This window comes from Pristiophorus japonicus, chromosome 12 (genome assembly GCF_044704955.1).
Source record: "Pristiophorus japonicus isolate sPriJap1 chromosome 12, sPriJap1.hap1, whole genome shotgun sequence".
Taxonomy (NCBI): Eukaryota; Metazoa; Chordata; class Chondrichthyes; family Pristiophoridae; genus Pristiophorus; species Pristiophorus japonicus.
The window spans coordinates 140203455-140215728 of NC_091988.1; the positions used below are offsets into that span (position 1 = coordinate 140203455).

The window sequence follows — 12274 nt, forward strand, 5'->3', positions numbered from 1 at the left end:
TCCCCCCCGTCTCTCTCTCCGATCTCACCCATCTCTCTCTCTCTCACCGTCTCCCTCCCTCCACCCCTATCACCCGTCTCTCTCTTTCTCCGATCTCCCCTGTCACTCTCTCTCCCCGTCTCCCTCCCCCACGCCCCTCCCCGTCTCTCGCGCTCTCTCTCCGATCTCCCCCGTCTCTCTCTCTCATTGTCTCCCTCCCTCCCCCCGCCCGTCTCTCTCCCCATCTCCCTCGCCCCTCCCCCACCCCCGTCTCTCTCTCTCTCTCTCTCTCCGATCTCCCCTGTCTCTCTCGCTCACCGTCTCCCTCCCTTCGCCCCCCCCCCCCCCCCCGTCTCTCTCTCTCTCTCCGATCCCCTGTCTCTCCCCTTTCGATCCAAGCATCTCCGGGGCCTTGATCCACGGAGTTGAACGAAGTGTGGGCCACGCTGCCCTGCACTGTGGGGTACTGCGAATACGTGGCCAAACCTTGGTGCCAGTGCCCATGCGCAGAAGGGGATGGGGTGCGCATTCGCAAAAAGGGGCGGGTCCGACTGCGCGCATGTCCAGAAGGACACGAACATGTTTGTGTAGATAATCACTTTGTCTAGTTATCCATTTAATTCAGTAACAAGGAGTCATTGAAACACAATTATCTTGCTTTATAACAGTAAGAACTATGCTGCAGTTTAGAAAAATAAACTTCCCCTCCATGATTCTGGAAAGGCAAGTTGAATTAATATTTGTGCCATGCAAATATCTGATGCACATATAATTTTCTTCGCCATGGAATAGGTCAACATCTATATAATAGAATTTAGGCAAAATTCCTTTACGTTAGTAAGTTTCCAGTGTTTAATCTTTATTCTTTTAAAAAGCTTGCATCTAGACTGCATCTTACACAGCAGAGGTCATATTCTGTTACAGATGCAAACAATCTTAAGGAAAACGGATAGAAAGTCATTGATCGGGAGCTTGATATTTACAAGCAATTTAATGATCTATGATTGACCTTGGCTACAATTATCTGGATTCCCGTAGGGAGTATTTGATCAGTGGGCTTGAGGACAGGCAAGGATAACAGACAAATATATCATGCTCCAGACCTCAAAGGATCACTATGGGGATGAAAAAGATACCTAACTCATGCTAGTTATGAGCCTTTGTAGACTGATCCAGAGGCTGAGATTTTCCTTACCTTGGCGGGTCCGTGGCGGGTGATGTCAGTGGCGGGTCCCGAACCCACTGCTGGCTCCATCCGGCTCTGGAAAATGAACTTACCTTAATGAGACTTGTTAAGCCCGCCCAGCGCGTTACCTGGCCCAATTAGAAGGAACGGATCTGGTGACGTCATTCATTACCATGGCCACCTTACTTTTGATGTTTGTGCTGTCAGTGTTCTACAGCACTGAAGTGCTGCAAACACTGACAATGACTGCACAAAGGTGCAGGGATGCACCCAGGTTCCCCCATAACTCCCTCCATATGCTTATGGAGCATGCAGGGAGGATCTCTTCCCTTTCCATGGGTGGAAGGGACTTCCCCAGGAGTCCAACACAGCCTCGTCGCACAGGAGGTCACAAGCAAAGATGTCGTCAGGAGGACCTGGGTGCAGTGGCACAAACCTCTCAATGATCTCATTAGCTCAAGAAACGTAAGTACAATGTCAAACTCGCCTTCATCCTCTTGTGCCTCTCATCACATCCCCATCGCTCTTCCATCCCTACCCTACTCCTGCACATTCTTACTCACACCAACTTACCTTACACCTCCATCCATCCCTCTCTCTCAATCTACATTATCACATCCCCATCTCACTGGCTACCCCTCATACTCACCCTCATCTAACGCAGTTATACCAGCTAACAGCACACAAGGGTAGCCACTTGGGTGTTTTATCCAATGTTCATGTAAAGTTTCTGTTAATGTGCTGTAAAACATTGAAATCTTTATTTTTAACACTTTCCGTTCTTGGACAGATTTGTGTGCACCTTTGGAAGTGGCTTAGTGAGTTGCAGTGAATGTTGAGACAAAATGTACCCCCCGCAATGGTGGTGAGTGTGACAGGAATGGCTTGTGCATTGTAGGGATGCTTTATGTGGGATGGTGCCCACCTGGCGCATGTGGCAGCCAGGGTGTACAGCGTCAAATGAAGTGAGGCCAGCCCGGGCAGCTGATGTCCTGTGTCCTGTGCAGCATCAGGTGATTGCGGAGAAGTTTGGTGTTGCTGCTGGTGTGCCTGGTGCTGCTGGTGCTGGGGCTGATCATGGTCGGATTCTGAGGACCAAGGTGACACAGTATAAAGGGCACCCATGTTGATGGAATAGATGGCAGGTGAAGTAGAGATGACAGAAGCGATCTGCCAGTGGTGAGAAAGTTCTCTTCCAATGAGGTGAGAGTGGATGGAGAGTAGAAAGTGGAAAGCCTGCAGAATCTCTTCTGGAAATGGACTGAGAAACAGCTTGTGACTGAGCAAAGTGATGAATTGTCAGGTGGAAGCTTTTACTGTATATTGAAGCTGTCAAGTAATCAGCTGGAGCAATGGCCACTGAACTCACGCCTCAGGTTGACAGCTGTGGTCCCTGACACTGTAGTACCTATGGTTATGCAGTAAAAGTCAATAGGTAAGTTTTTTAAAAGTCTGTCAACTAAATGCTAATGATTTTAATTGGGTCCCCTGCCGCTGCCGGTCGGGTCTGCTCAGTGTTGACTGACCCGACATTGGGAAATGTGCGTGGCGGCGGGTTGATAGGTTCCTGACCCACTGTCAAAAAAAATATTTTCCCACCTGACCTACAACCAATTATGCCTGTTAACGTTCCGCAAAATCTCGGCCAGAGTATTTACAAAATTGTTAAAAGTAAAATGTTATGAAAATATTGTGAACTTGAATGTTCTTAGATTTCAGTAAAAATATTCTCTGAGACTTTTTTGCCTTCACATAGCTTCCTTTACCTATGAGGAAAGGGCTGCCCAGGCTGTACGCCGACCAATGTCGGTCTGTGATCTGCCAACAGGAGGCCAGATTGTGACCGGCTGAGATTTGCACTGTACACTTCTGTGCGGCAAACCAGTCCCAGCCACCCCTTTCCTCAACAATTATCTGTCCTGCCTGTGACAGAGCCTGTGGTTCTTGTAGTGGACTGTACAGCCACCTAAGGACTCATTTTTAGAGTGGAAGCAAGTCTTCCATGATTCCGAGGGACTACCTATGATGATAATGATGACACTTCTGTGCTTTATGAGATGGAATACTTCTCTGCTACAAGACTTTCCACATAATGCTCCTCAGCTAAGAACTGACAAACCTCATCACAGTTGTGGTAGGGCAAGTTGAGTGATGGGTAATTCTGGGACACAAAGTTATTACCTGGCTTTCCAGTTTGAACATCAATTTTAGGTTTTGAAATTTGCCTGTTCCCCCTCCAGCCTACGACTCCATAAGTAACCCCTATTGCACACAGAGTGAACATTGTTTATCACTGAACAGATATGTTATATTTAATTAATATTAAATATTAAAGTTGATCTCACAGATTAATACAAAAAGCAATATTGCACAAAATTGTTCTATTTACATGGGAACTGTAAAACTGGAATAAGCAGCGTTTCATGAATGAATGTTTTACCAACAGTTTGTAAGTGTAGGGTGTAAGAGTGACTGCATTCTTGAAAAATCAAACCAGAAATAATTTCTACAGACAATATTTTCAATTGAATTATTTATTTGGAAATGATGTACCGTTTTTGGATAAACCAGGACCTAACAAACTGCAGTGCTTTAAGGGTGACTTCATTTTGTTTGTTCACTTGCTATTAGATAGCATTTTTTTATTCTTTTAAAAAGCCTGTTTCTAAATTTGGACTGTATTTAATGACATACTAATTTTATATTGATTATTATTTCAGATGCGATTATTCTCAACAATATTGTACAAAGTTTTGGTCTTTTGGACCTTGTTAAAAAGACTTTGACAAGTCACAAGAGTCAAATGGATCGTTCTCGAGAGCAGTACACGCGAGATTTAGCGGGTGAGTACACGTACATTTATGCACTGCTGCTGAAAGATAATACAGTCCTGATTTAACAGCAATACAAACCAGAAATTCTTATTTTGTGCTAACCACTGCAGTATTCTTGAGGTGCTTTTATATTTACCCCCCTTTCAGAGTAGAGAGCAGTGTTAATCCAGAGTGGATAATCTGTTTGTGTGCTGCCATCAATGGTGCTGTGCAACCGGCTTGTTGGAAGTGCAGCAGAGCAGCGTGGGATGATTCCTGTCTCCCCATGTGGAAATTGCTGGCCTCCCCTCAATGCCTCCCTGTGACATCACAGTTGAGTCGGAGGTGTTCTTTAGGTTCTTGGCTTAAGAATTCATAGCAACACATTGCTATTAAGAACTAGCTGTTTTATTAGCAAAAGGTTTAACAATCACACTATTCATTACCAGTTCATCCACCAGGCTCACAACCACCTGCCTCATTGTGGATCCCCCGAACCGAACTGGCTGGGGTTTTATTGAGTCTTGTGAACATCACGTGATTGGCTAAGCCACTCCCAACTCAACAGCTCTACCAACCTGTGAGCATCCTCACAGGTGCATACACTACAGGAGGGATTACGGATAGAATTCTCGTTCCACCAATCTGTCATGCAAAATGTTTGTACTGCACCACTGCTACAGTTTCGATGAAGTTGCAGTTAATATCATTTTACCGTGCCAAGTTCTGGGAATAACAGCTTGCATGGCAGCATCATGAATGGGCGCATCACAGAGAGTGGGGGAGCTGCCCGAAACTGATGTTTTTAACCTATCCTATTAGTCAGAATGTTGGGAACTGAAAGGCCAATGTAAAGAGAGGTAAGGAGCATGAGGCCAATGATCAAGGATCAAACCAAATAGATAGCAATAGGTAGGTAGATATTTAGAGGAAACAGTTAAATCGAAGTGTGTCGAGGAACCAGTTCTATGGGGAGACATACTGGGCTGGATTTTGCAGTCAGCGGCGAATGAATGGCACTCGCTGTTCATTACGCTTACAGTTGCCCACAAACTTTTCGTGGGATTTTGCGCAGAAACTTACGGTAATTAGAGAGATAATTCAGCGAAGTGCCATCTATAGGGGATCTGGGATCTGTGTAAGCAGGGAAAGCAACATCGTGTCTCTTCAACCACTCAGATTGAAGAATCTTTACTGAGATGGGCCCCGATATTTACGCGGAGGGAGGGGATCCGTCATCGTGCGGGAAATCCGGAAGTAAGTTCAGCGCATCTGTGAGTGGCTTTTTAACTGAGACAGTTCATAAGTATTTTACTTCTGGGTTTGGTATTCAGGCGCAATCTCAACTCCAGTATTTATGGAATTTGGAGGAGTTATGGTTGACAGTGAGGAGGAACGCTCTAGACTGCAGGAAGATATCGATGAACTGGTCAGCTGGGCAGAAAAGTGGCAAATGGAATTCTATCCAGAAAGGTGTGAGTTATTGCATTTGGGGAGGGGCAACAAGACAAGGGAATATACAATAAATTGGAGGATACTGAGAGGTGTGAAGGAACAGAGGGACCTTGGAATATATGTCCACATATCCTTAAAGGTAGCAGGCCGATAAGGTCGTTAAAAAGGCATATGAAATGCTTTCCTTTATTAGCCGAGGCATAGAATACAAGAGCAGGGACGTTATGTTAGAACTGTATACAACACTAGTTAAGCCACAGCTTGAGTACTGCGTGCAGTTCTGGTCATCACATTACAAGAAGGATGAGCCATAACCTAAAAGGGCTACGGACCTAGTGCTGGAAGTTGGGATTAGGCTGGATAACTCTTTTTTGACCAGCATGGACACGATAGGCCGAATGGCCTCCTTCTGTGTCGTGTTTTTTCTATGAGTTGGAGTTTGCAACAAAAGAAGAGGAAATGAAATAATGGATTTGAGACTGGCAAAGGCTGTGCCACATTTTATTGATGTCTCGCTTGATGTGCTACTGGGGGCTGTGAGGAGCCACGAAGAGATACTCTTCCTCAGCAATGGAGGAAGAAATCTGCTGGTAACACCAAGAAGGTGTGACTGGAGGTGGCCCAGGAGGTGAGCAGCAGGAGCATAGTGCCACGCTCATGGATTCAGTGCAGGAAACTCTTTAATGACGTAACCAGGTCAGGAAAGGTGAGTACAGTGGCACATTCACATACATCCTACTGTGTGGATCACTCTACACGCTCACTCTACCTTGTCAAGCCTACTCCATCACATCACTTCTCACACCTACTAAACCTTGCACATGCACCCATCCTTCTCTTTCTATGCACTTCCTCACATCTATTGCTATCCATCCACTACTGCCACTCACCCTCATCCTTATGCAATTTCATGCCTCTCCCTGATGGTCACCTTCACCAACTGCACTCTGTCCATTGGGTGAACACATACCATTACAGTGATGCATCGGTCTTATCTTTCCCTCGTTGCAGGAGAAGAGAGCGCAGAACTCGAGGGAGAGAACTAGAGGTGGGCCTCCAGCTCACATATGCAGAGGAGGAGGCACTGGTGATTAGTGGAGTTTCGGCAGCCCAGGCCATTGGAGATGGGGAAACGGGGGCACCTACCTAGTGACGCGATTAAATATTAGCAACTCACAATACGGGGAAGAGTCATGTTGACTTGATAACAACAGCGAGTGAAATATGATCATCTTCATAATGATAAGTAGCAACAATCTAATTCATGTCCTTTAACTCTGACAGGGCCTTCAGGCATGCAGCAGAAGTTGATGGAGGTTGCCACCCCTGATTCCTCAAAGGAACTGAGTCCTTCTGCGGGTGCACCGTCAGGACTCATACATACCATCCACCAGCTCAGATACTCGCACTTCTGTGGGATCAGTAAGGCAGATAGTTGGGTTTTCACCTGGTAACTCACAGCCCACAAGTGAGCAACAGTAGATGGTGGTGGCAGGGACAGCAGTGGACAGTCTGCGCAGGAGGACACAGCCCTCTCCAAGCTCTGCTCAGCCGGACACAGATGCTGAACCCCGGGGGCTGTAGCCAAAAAGAAGAATCAGCAGCAGAGCTTGTGCGATGCACTGATAGGCCTTCCAAGCACAATGACCACGATTTCAGAGAGAATGGAGCAGTCTACCTCATTATTGGGTTGATGTCGCAGGGACACATTCCGATGATGTGTTCTTGCAACGAAAGAGTGGCCAGCTCCGAGGAATATCAAACGCAGCTATCAAATGAGTCCAAGGATGCCTTGACCACAGCCATGCAGACAATGGATGACAACATGTCCGTCACCTTAAATAGGATGACAGATACCGTAGTCTTGGCCTACAGTGCCGTACTGATCTGCACCAATGTCCTCTGCAGCACAGTGGTAGCAATGAAATGCGACTGGGCCATGAGAGAAATGATGGTGAAAGGGGACATGGAAGTGGAGACTCCACTCAAAGCACTTCCACTTCTCAACTGGTTGCCCCCATCCCCCCCTCAGTCAATAACCCACATGCTGCCTCATGTCCCGATAGCCGAATCTTCCCCTGCACAGGTGCAGTGGAGCAATCTTTGGCGGGGCCTTTACAGGCTCCAAACCGAGAGGTCTTCGGCCAAGAGCATCTCAGCAATCAGAGCAGGGATCTGAGCAGCCTGCCTCTACCTCTGCCAAACCAAAAGGGTTGCACCACGTAGGAGCAGTAGGAAAAGGAAAATAGTTGCTTTGTAGTTGCACAAGGGTATCCACGTGGGCATATCATAAAATTTTAATGTTGTTTGTTTAGTTCAAGCACATAAATATTCTGTTTGCACCACTTTCCCATCTTCCTCATTTTGGTTGCTGGGTGGGAAGTTACCGTTTAAATTGTTTGATGATGAATGGGAAGACATGAATTGATGGGGGAATGGGCAAGGGTTGGTTGGTTGTTTTCAGGACTGCTTTGATTCAGTGGCATTGGGAGGATGGGAGCGGGTAAGAGTAGCCATTTCATGTCCTTGTGATGTGGGTCCGCTGGTGCAACCTAAGTGACCTATTAATAAGGGCTTTCCAGGCAGCAATGTGAGCAGCTGGTGGTATACTGCCCTCATCACCTTCCTCCGCCTCGTTTTCTTCCTCGTCCTCCTCGGATCATCCATAGAGGATCCCAGCTCTGTGCCTTGTTCCTCCTGCAGGTCCAAACCTCGCTGCTGCGCAATGTTGTGCAGAGGTCAGCACACCAAGACCATTCTGGAGACCATGGCTGGTGCGTACTGAAGATAATCTCCAGATCTGCCGAGGTATCTGAAGCACATCTTCAGCTGATGGCTTGTTCAATCACAGCTGATGGTCATATGGTATTCATTGTAGCAGTGTTGGCCTTCATTGGTCGTGTTTCTGACGGGGTATCATCAGCCAAGTTTGAAGTGGGCATCTCTTGTGTCCTAGTAGCCACCCCTTAAGTCTGCTTGCAAGTCCAAACGCATCGGGGAACTTGGACTGCTGCAGTACCAAAGCATCATGGCAGCTTCCCGGGAATCTTGCACATGTATGTAGAAATATCTTTTTTTGGTTGCACACCAGCTGCTCTCTGCTGCTCCCCTCTCTGCAGCTGTGAGTACTGAGTATTTATTGCAGTATTTCCATGAGATTGATTCAGCCCCCTCAATTGCCGCTGTGTTCCTGCCTTGCTTTCACTGGCGAATTTTAGGAAACCCGGGAAACACGTGGTTGTGCCGTTAAATTTAAAAGTCAGTTGAAATATCGCTCTAATTGAGCGATTAGCATATGTTATTAGGCAACCCACATCTCCCGAGCACGTTGCGCGCAGCCTAAAGTGCTCGAGTTAGACAGGCTAAGTGAGTGGGCAAAAATTTGGCAGATGGAGTATAATGTGGGAAAATGTGAGGTTATCCACTTTGGCAGAAAAAATAGAAAAACAAATTATAATTTAAATGGAAAACCATTACAAAGTGCTGCAGTACAGAAGGACCTGGGGGCCCTTGTACATGGAACACAAAAAGTTAGTATGCAGGTACAGCAAGTAATCAGGAAGGCAAATGGAAAGTTGGCCTTTATTGCAAGGGGGATAGAGTATAAAAGCAGAGAAGTCCTGCTACAACTGTACAGGGTATTTGTGAGGTCACACCTGCAGTACTGTGTACTGTTTTGGTCTCCGTATTTAAGGAAGGATATACTTGCATTGGAGGCGTTCAGAGAAGGTTCACTAGGTTGATTCCGGAGATGAGGGGGTTGACTTATGAAGAAAGATTGAGTAGGTTGGGCCTATATTCATTGGAGTTCAGAAGAATGAGAGGTGATCTTATCGAAACATATAAGATAATGAGGGGGCTCGACTAGGTGGAAGCCCACACCCAAACCCACACGCTTCTCCAGTTTAAAATTCCCCTTGCAGCATCTAAACCAGTAAATGTAAGTTAGAATATTTAATTCAATGTAAAATCACCTACAGAAAGCAAAATAAAGAAAGGGAAAGAAAGATTGGATTCAGAGAGAGATAAAAGAGACAGAAAGAAAAAATTAAACGAAATCTCCAATAATAATTACATTCTGAAAGAATGAGATTCCGCACGTGTAAAATTAAAATTTCGGTGCCAGAGATGTTGTTTGGTCGTAATTAAGACTTAGCACCCATTAAAAATTCACTTACACTTGAATGGAGAAGCCCAACTTTTTCTGGCGTGTTTGGTAGGTATCTAGTGGGTAAATACCACAACTTCACATCCTTCATATTTGAATGCCAAATCTTTCGGCAAGGTACCGGTATAGTGAACATGGCAAATTAGACTGCAACTTCCTGATTTCCGCATTTAACTGCACATGTGCGGTTGCCGGAAGTTGCTGTCCGATTTACTCCATAATAACAGTGAGTGTTGATAGCCTCAGTGTTATTCCTACTGCAAAATCTGGGCCAGTATAAAAGTGACAACTTTTACCTGCAGTTCCTATTATGCTTACAGCCTGCACCTATCGGCCCTTTTGCTGCTCACCCTCTTTTTGCTCTTCTCCCCCTGCCTTCTCCTCTTCCCCTTCCTCTTTACCCCTATCCCTCCCTCCTCCTCTCACTCTTTGCAGCGCTTTCCTTTCCCTCCTTCCTCTCCCTTCCTTCCCTTGGTCCCATTCTCTCCCTCTTTCTCTTCTTCCCCCCTCTTCCTCTTCATCCGCTTTCTTCATCCTATTCTCTCCCCCACTTCCACTTTCCTTTCGCTATGTCTCCTCTTCATTTTCCCCTCCTCCCCCTCCCTGCTTCTCCTGCCTTTATCCAGTTATTCCTCCACCATCTAACTCCACTAGTAACTGAGATTTGATTCTCCATATGCAACACCATGGGAGAGTGACTGCTTAGAAAATAAATCTGCAAGAAATGCTCATTTAAGTCCATATAATTCAAAAATCTTTATACATGTTACTGCACATACTTTTTGTGTGCAATGATCCCACCCCAACATATTCTACAAAGAGATTTTCAGGAATACTATCCTTTATTTTCTTAGCCAGAAGACTCATTATTTCCCATGGTACAGTTCCTCTCAACTATGTTTCTTTTCTTCTTTAAGAACATAAGAACATAAGAAATAGGAGCAGGAGTAGGCCATTTGGCCCCTCGAGCCTGCTCCGCCATTTAATAAGATCATGGACTCAGCTCCACTTCCCTGCCCGCTGCCCATAAGCCTTTATTTCCTTATCGCTCAAAAATCTGTCTATCTCCGCCTTAAATATACTCAATGACCCAGCATCCACAGCTCTCTGGGGCAGAGAATTCCACAGATTTACAACCCTCAGAGAAGAAATTCCTCCTCATCTCAGTTTTAAACAGGCGGCCCCTTATTGTGAGACTATACCCCCTAGTTTTAGTTTCCCCTATGAGTGGAAATATCCTCTCTGCGTCCACCTTGTCGAGCCCCCTCACTATCTTGTATGTTTCGATAAGATCACCTCTCATTCTTCTGAACTCCAATGAGTATAGGCCCAACCTACTCAACATATCTTCATATATCAACCTCGTGAACCTTCTCTGAACAGCCTCCAATGCAAGTATATCCTTCCCTAAATACGGAGACCAAATCTGTACACAGTCCAGGTGTGGCCTCATCAATACCCTGCACAGTTGTAACAGGACTTCTCTGCTTTTATACTCTATCCCCCTTGCAATAAAGGCCAACATTCCATTTGCCTTCCTGATTACTTGCTGTACCTGCATACTAACTTTTTGTGTTTCATGCAAAAGGACCCCCAAGGTCCCTCTGTACTGCAGCACTTTGCAATTTTTCTCCATTTAAATTATAATTTGCTTTTCTATTTTTTTCTGGATAACCTCACATTTTCCCACATTATACTCCATCTGCCAAATTTTTGCCCACTCACTTCGCCTGTCTATATTCCTTTACAGATTTTTTGTGTCCTCCTCACAATTTGCTTTCCCACCCATCTTTGTATCATCAGCAAACTTGGCTACATTACATTCGGTCTCTTCACCCAAGTCATTAAAATAGATTGTAAATAGTAGAGGCCCCTGCACCAATCCCTGTGGCACCTCACTAGTTACTGTTTGCCAACCGGAAAATGACCTATTTTTTCCGACTCTTTGTTTTCTGTTAGTTAGCCAACCCTCTAGCCATGCTATTATATTACCCCCAACTCCGTGAACCTTTATCTTGTGCAATAACCTTTTATGTGGCACCTTATCGAATGCCTTCTGGAAATCCAAATACACCACATCCACTGATTCCCCCTTATCCACCCTACTCGTTACATCCTCAAAGAACTCCAGCAAATTTATCAAACATAATTTCCTTTCATAAAACCATGTTGACTCTGCTTGATTAAATTATGCTTTTCCAAATGTCCTGCTACTGCTTCCTTAATAATGGACTCCAGCATTTTCCCAACTTCAGATGTTAAGTTAACTGGTCTATACTTTCCTGCTTTTTGTCTGCCTCCTTTTTTAAATAGGGCGTTAAATTTGCGGTTTTCCAATCCAGGGAATTTTGGTAGCTTACAACTAATGCATCCACTATCTCTGCAGCCACTTCTTTTAAGACCCTAGGTTATAAGCTATCAGGTCCAGGGGACTTGTTCACCCTTAGTCCCATTATTTTACTGAGTACTACTTCTTTAGTGATAGTGATTGTTTTAAGTTCCTCCTTCCCTATAGCTCCTTGATTATCCACTATTGGGATGTTTTTAGTGTCTTCTACCATGAAGACCGATACAAAATATTTGTTCAAAGTATCTGCCATTTCCCTGTTCTCCATTATTAATTCCCCAGTCTCATCCTCTTTCAGCAATAGTCACATTCATATGGCATTCACA

General features: G+C 45.2%; 1 protein-coding gene across 4 annotated transcripts in view; it reads left to right on the forward strand.

The window, feature by feature from the left end:
* The window catches only part of gmeb2 (glucocorticoid modulatory element binding protein 2), a 73297-nt gene that overhangs the window by 50031 nt on the left and 10992 nt on the right, over positions 1-12274 (forward strand). For all 4 annotated transcript variants that reach the window (XM_070895990.1, XM_070895993.1, XM_070895992.1 and 1 more), the window contains exon 9: positions 3886-4008. In XM_070895990.1, coding sequence (XP_070752091.1) covers positions 3886-4008 — 123 coding nt within the window. The remainder of the gene's footprint in view (positions 1-3885; positions 4009-12274) is intronic.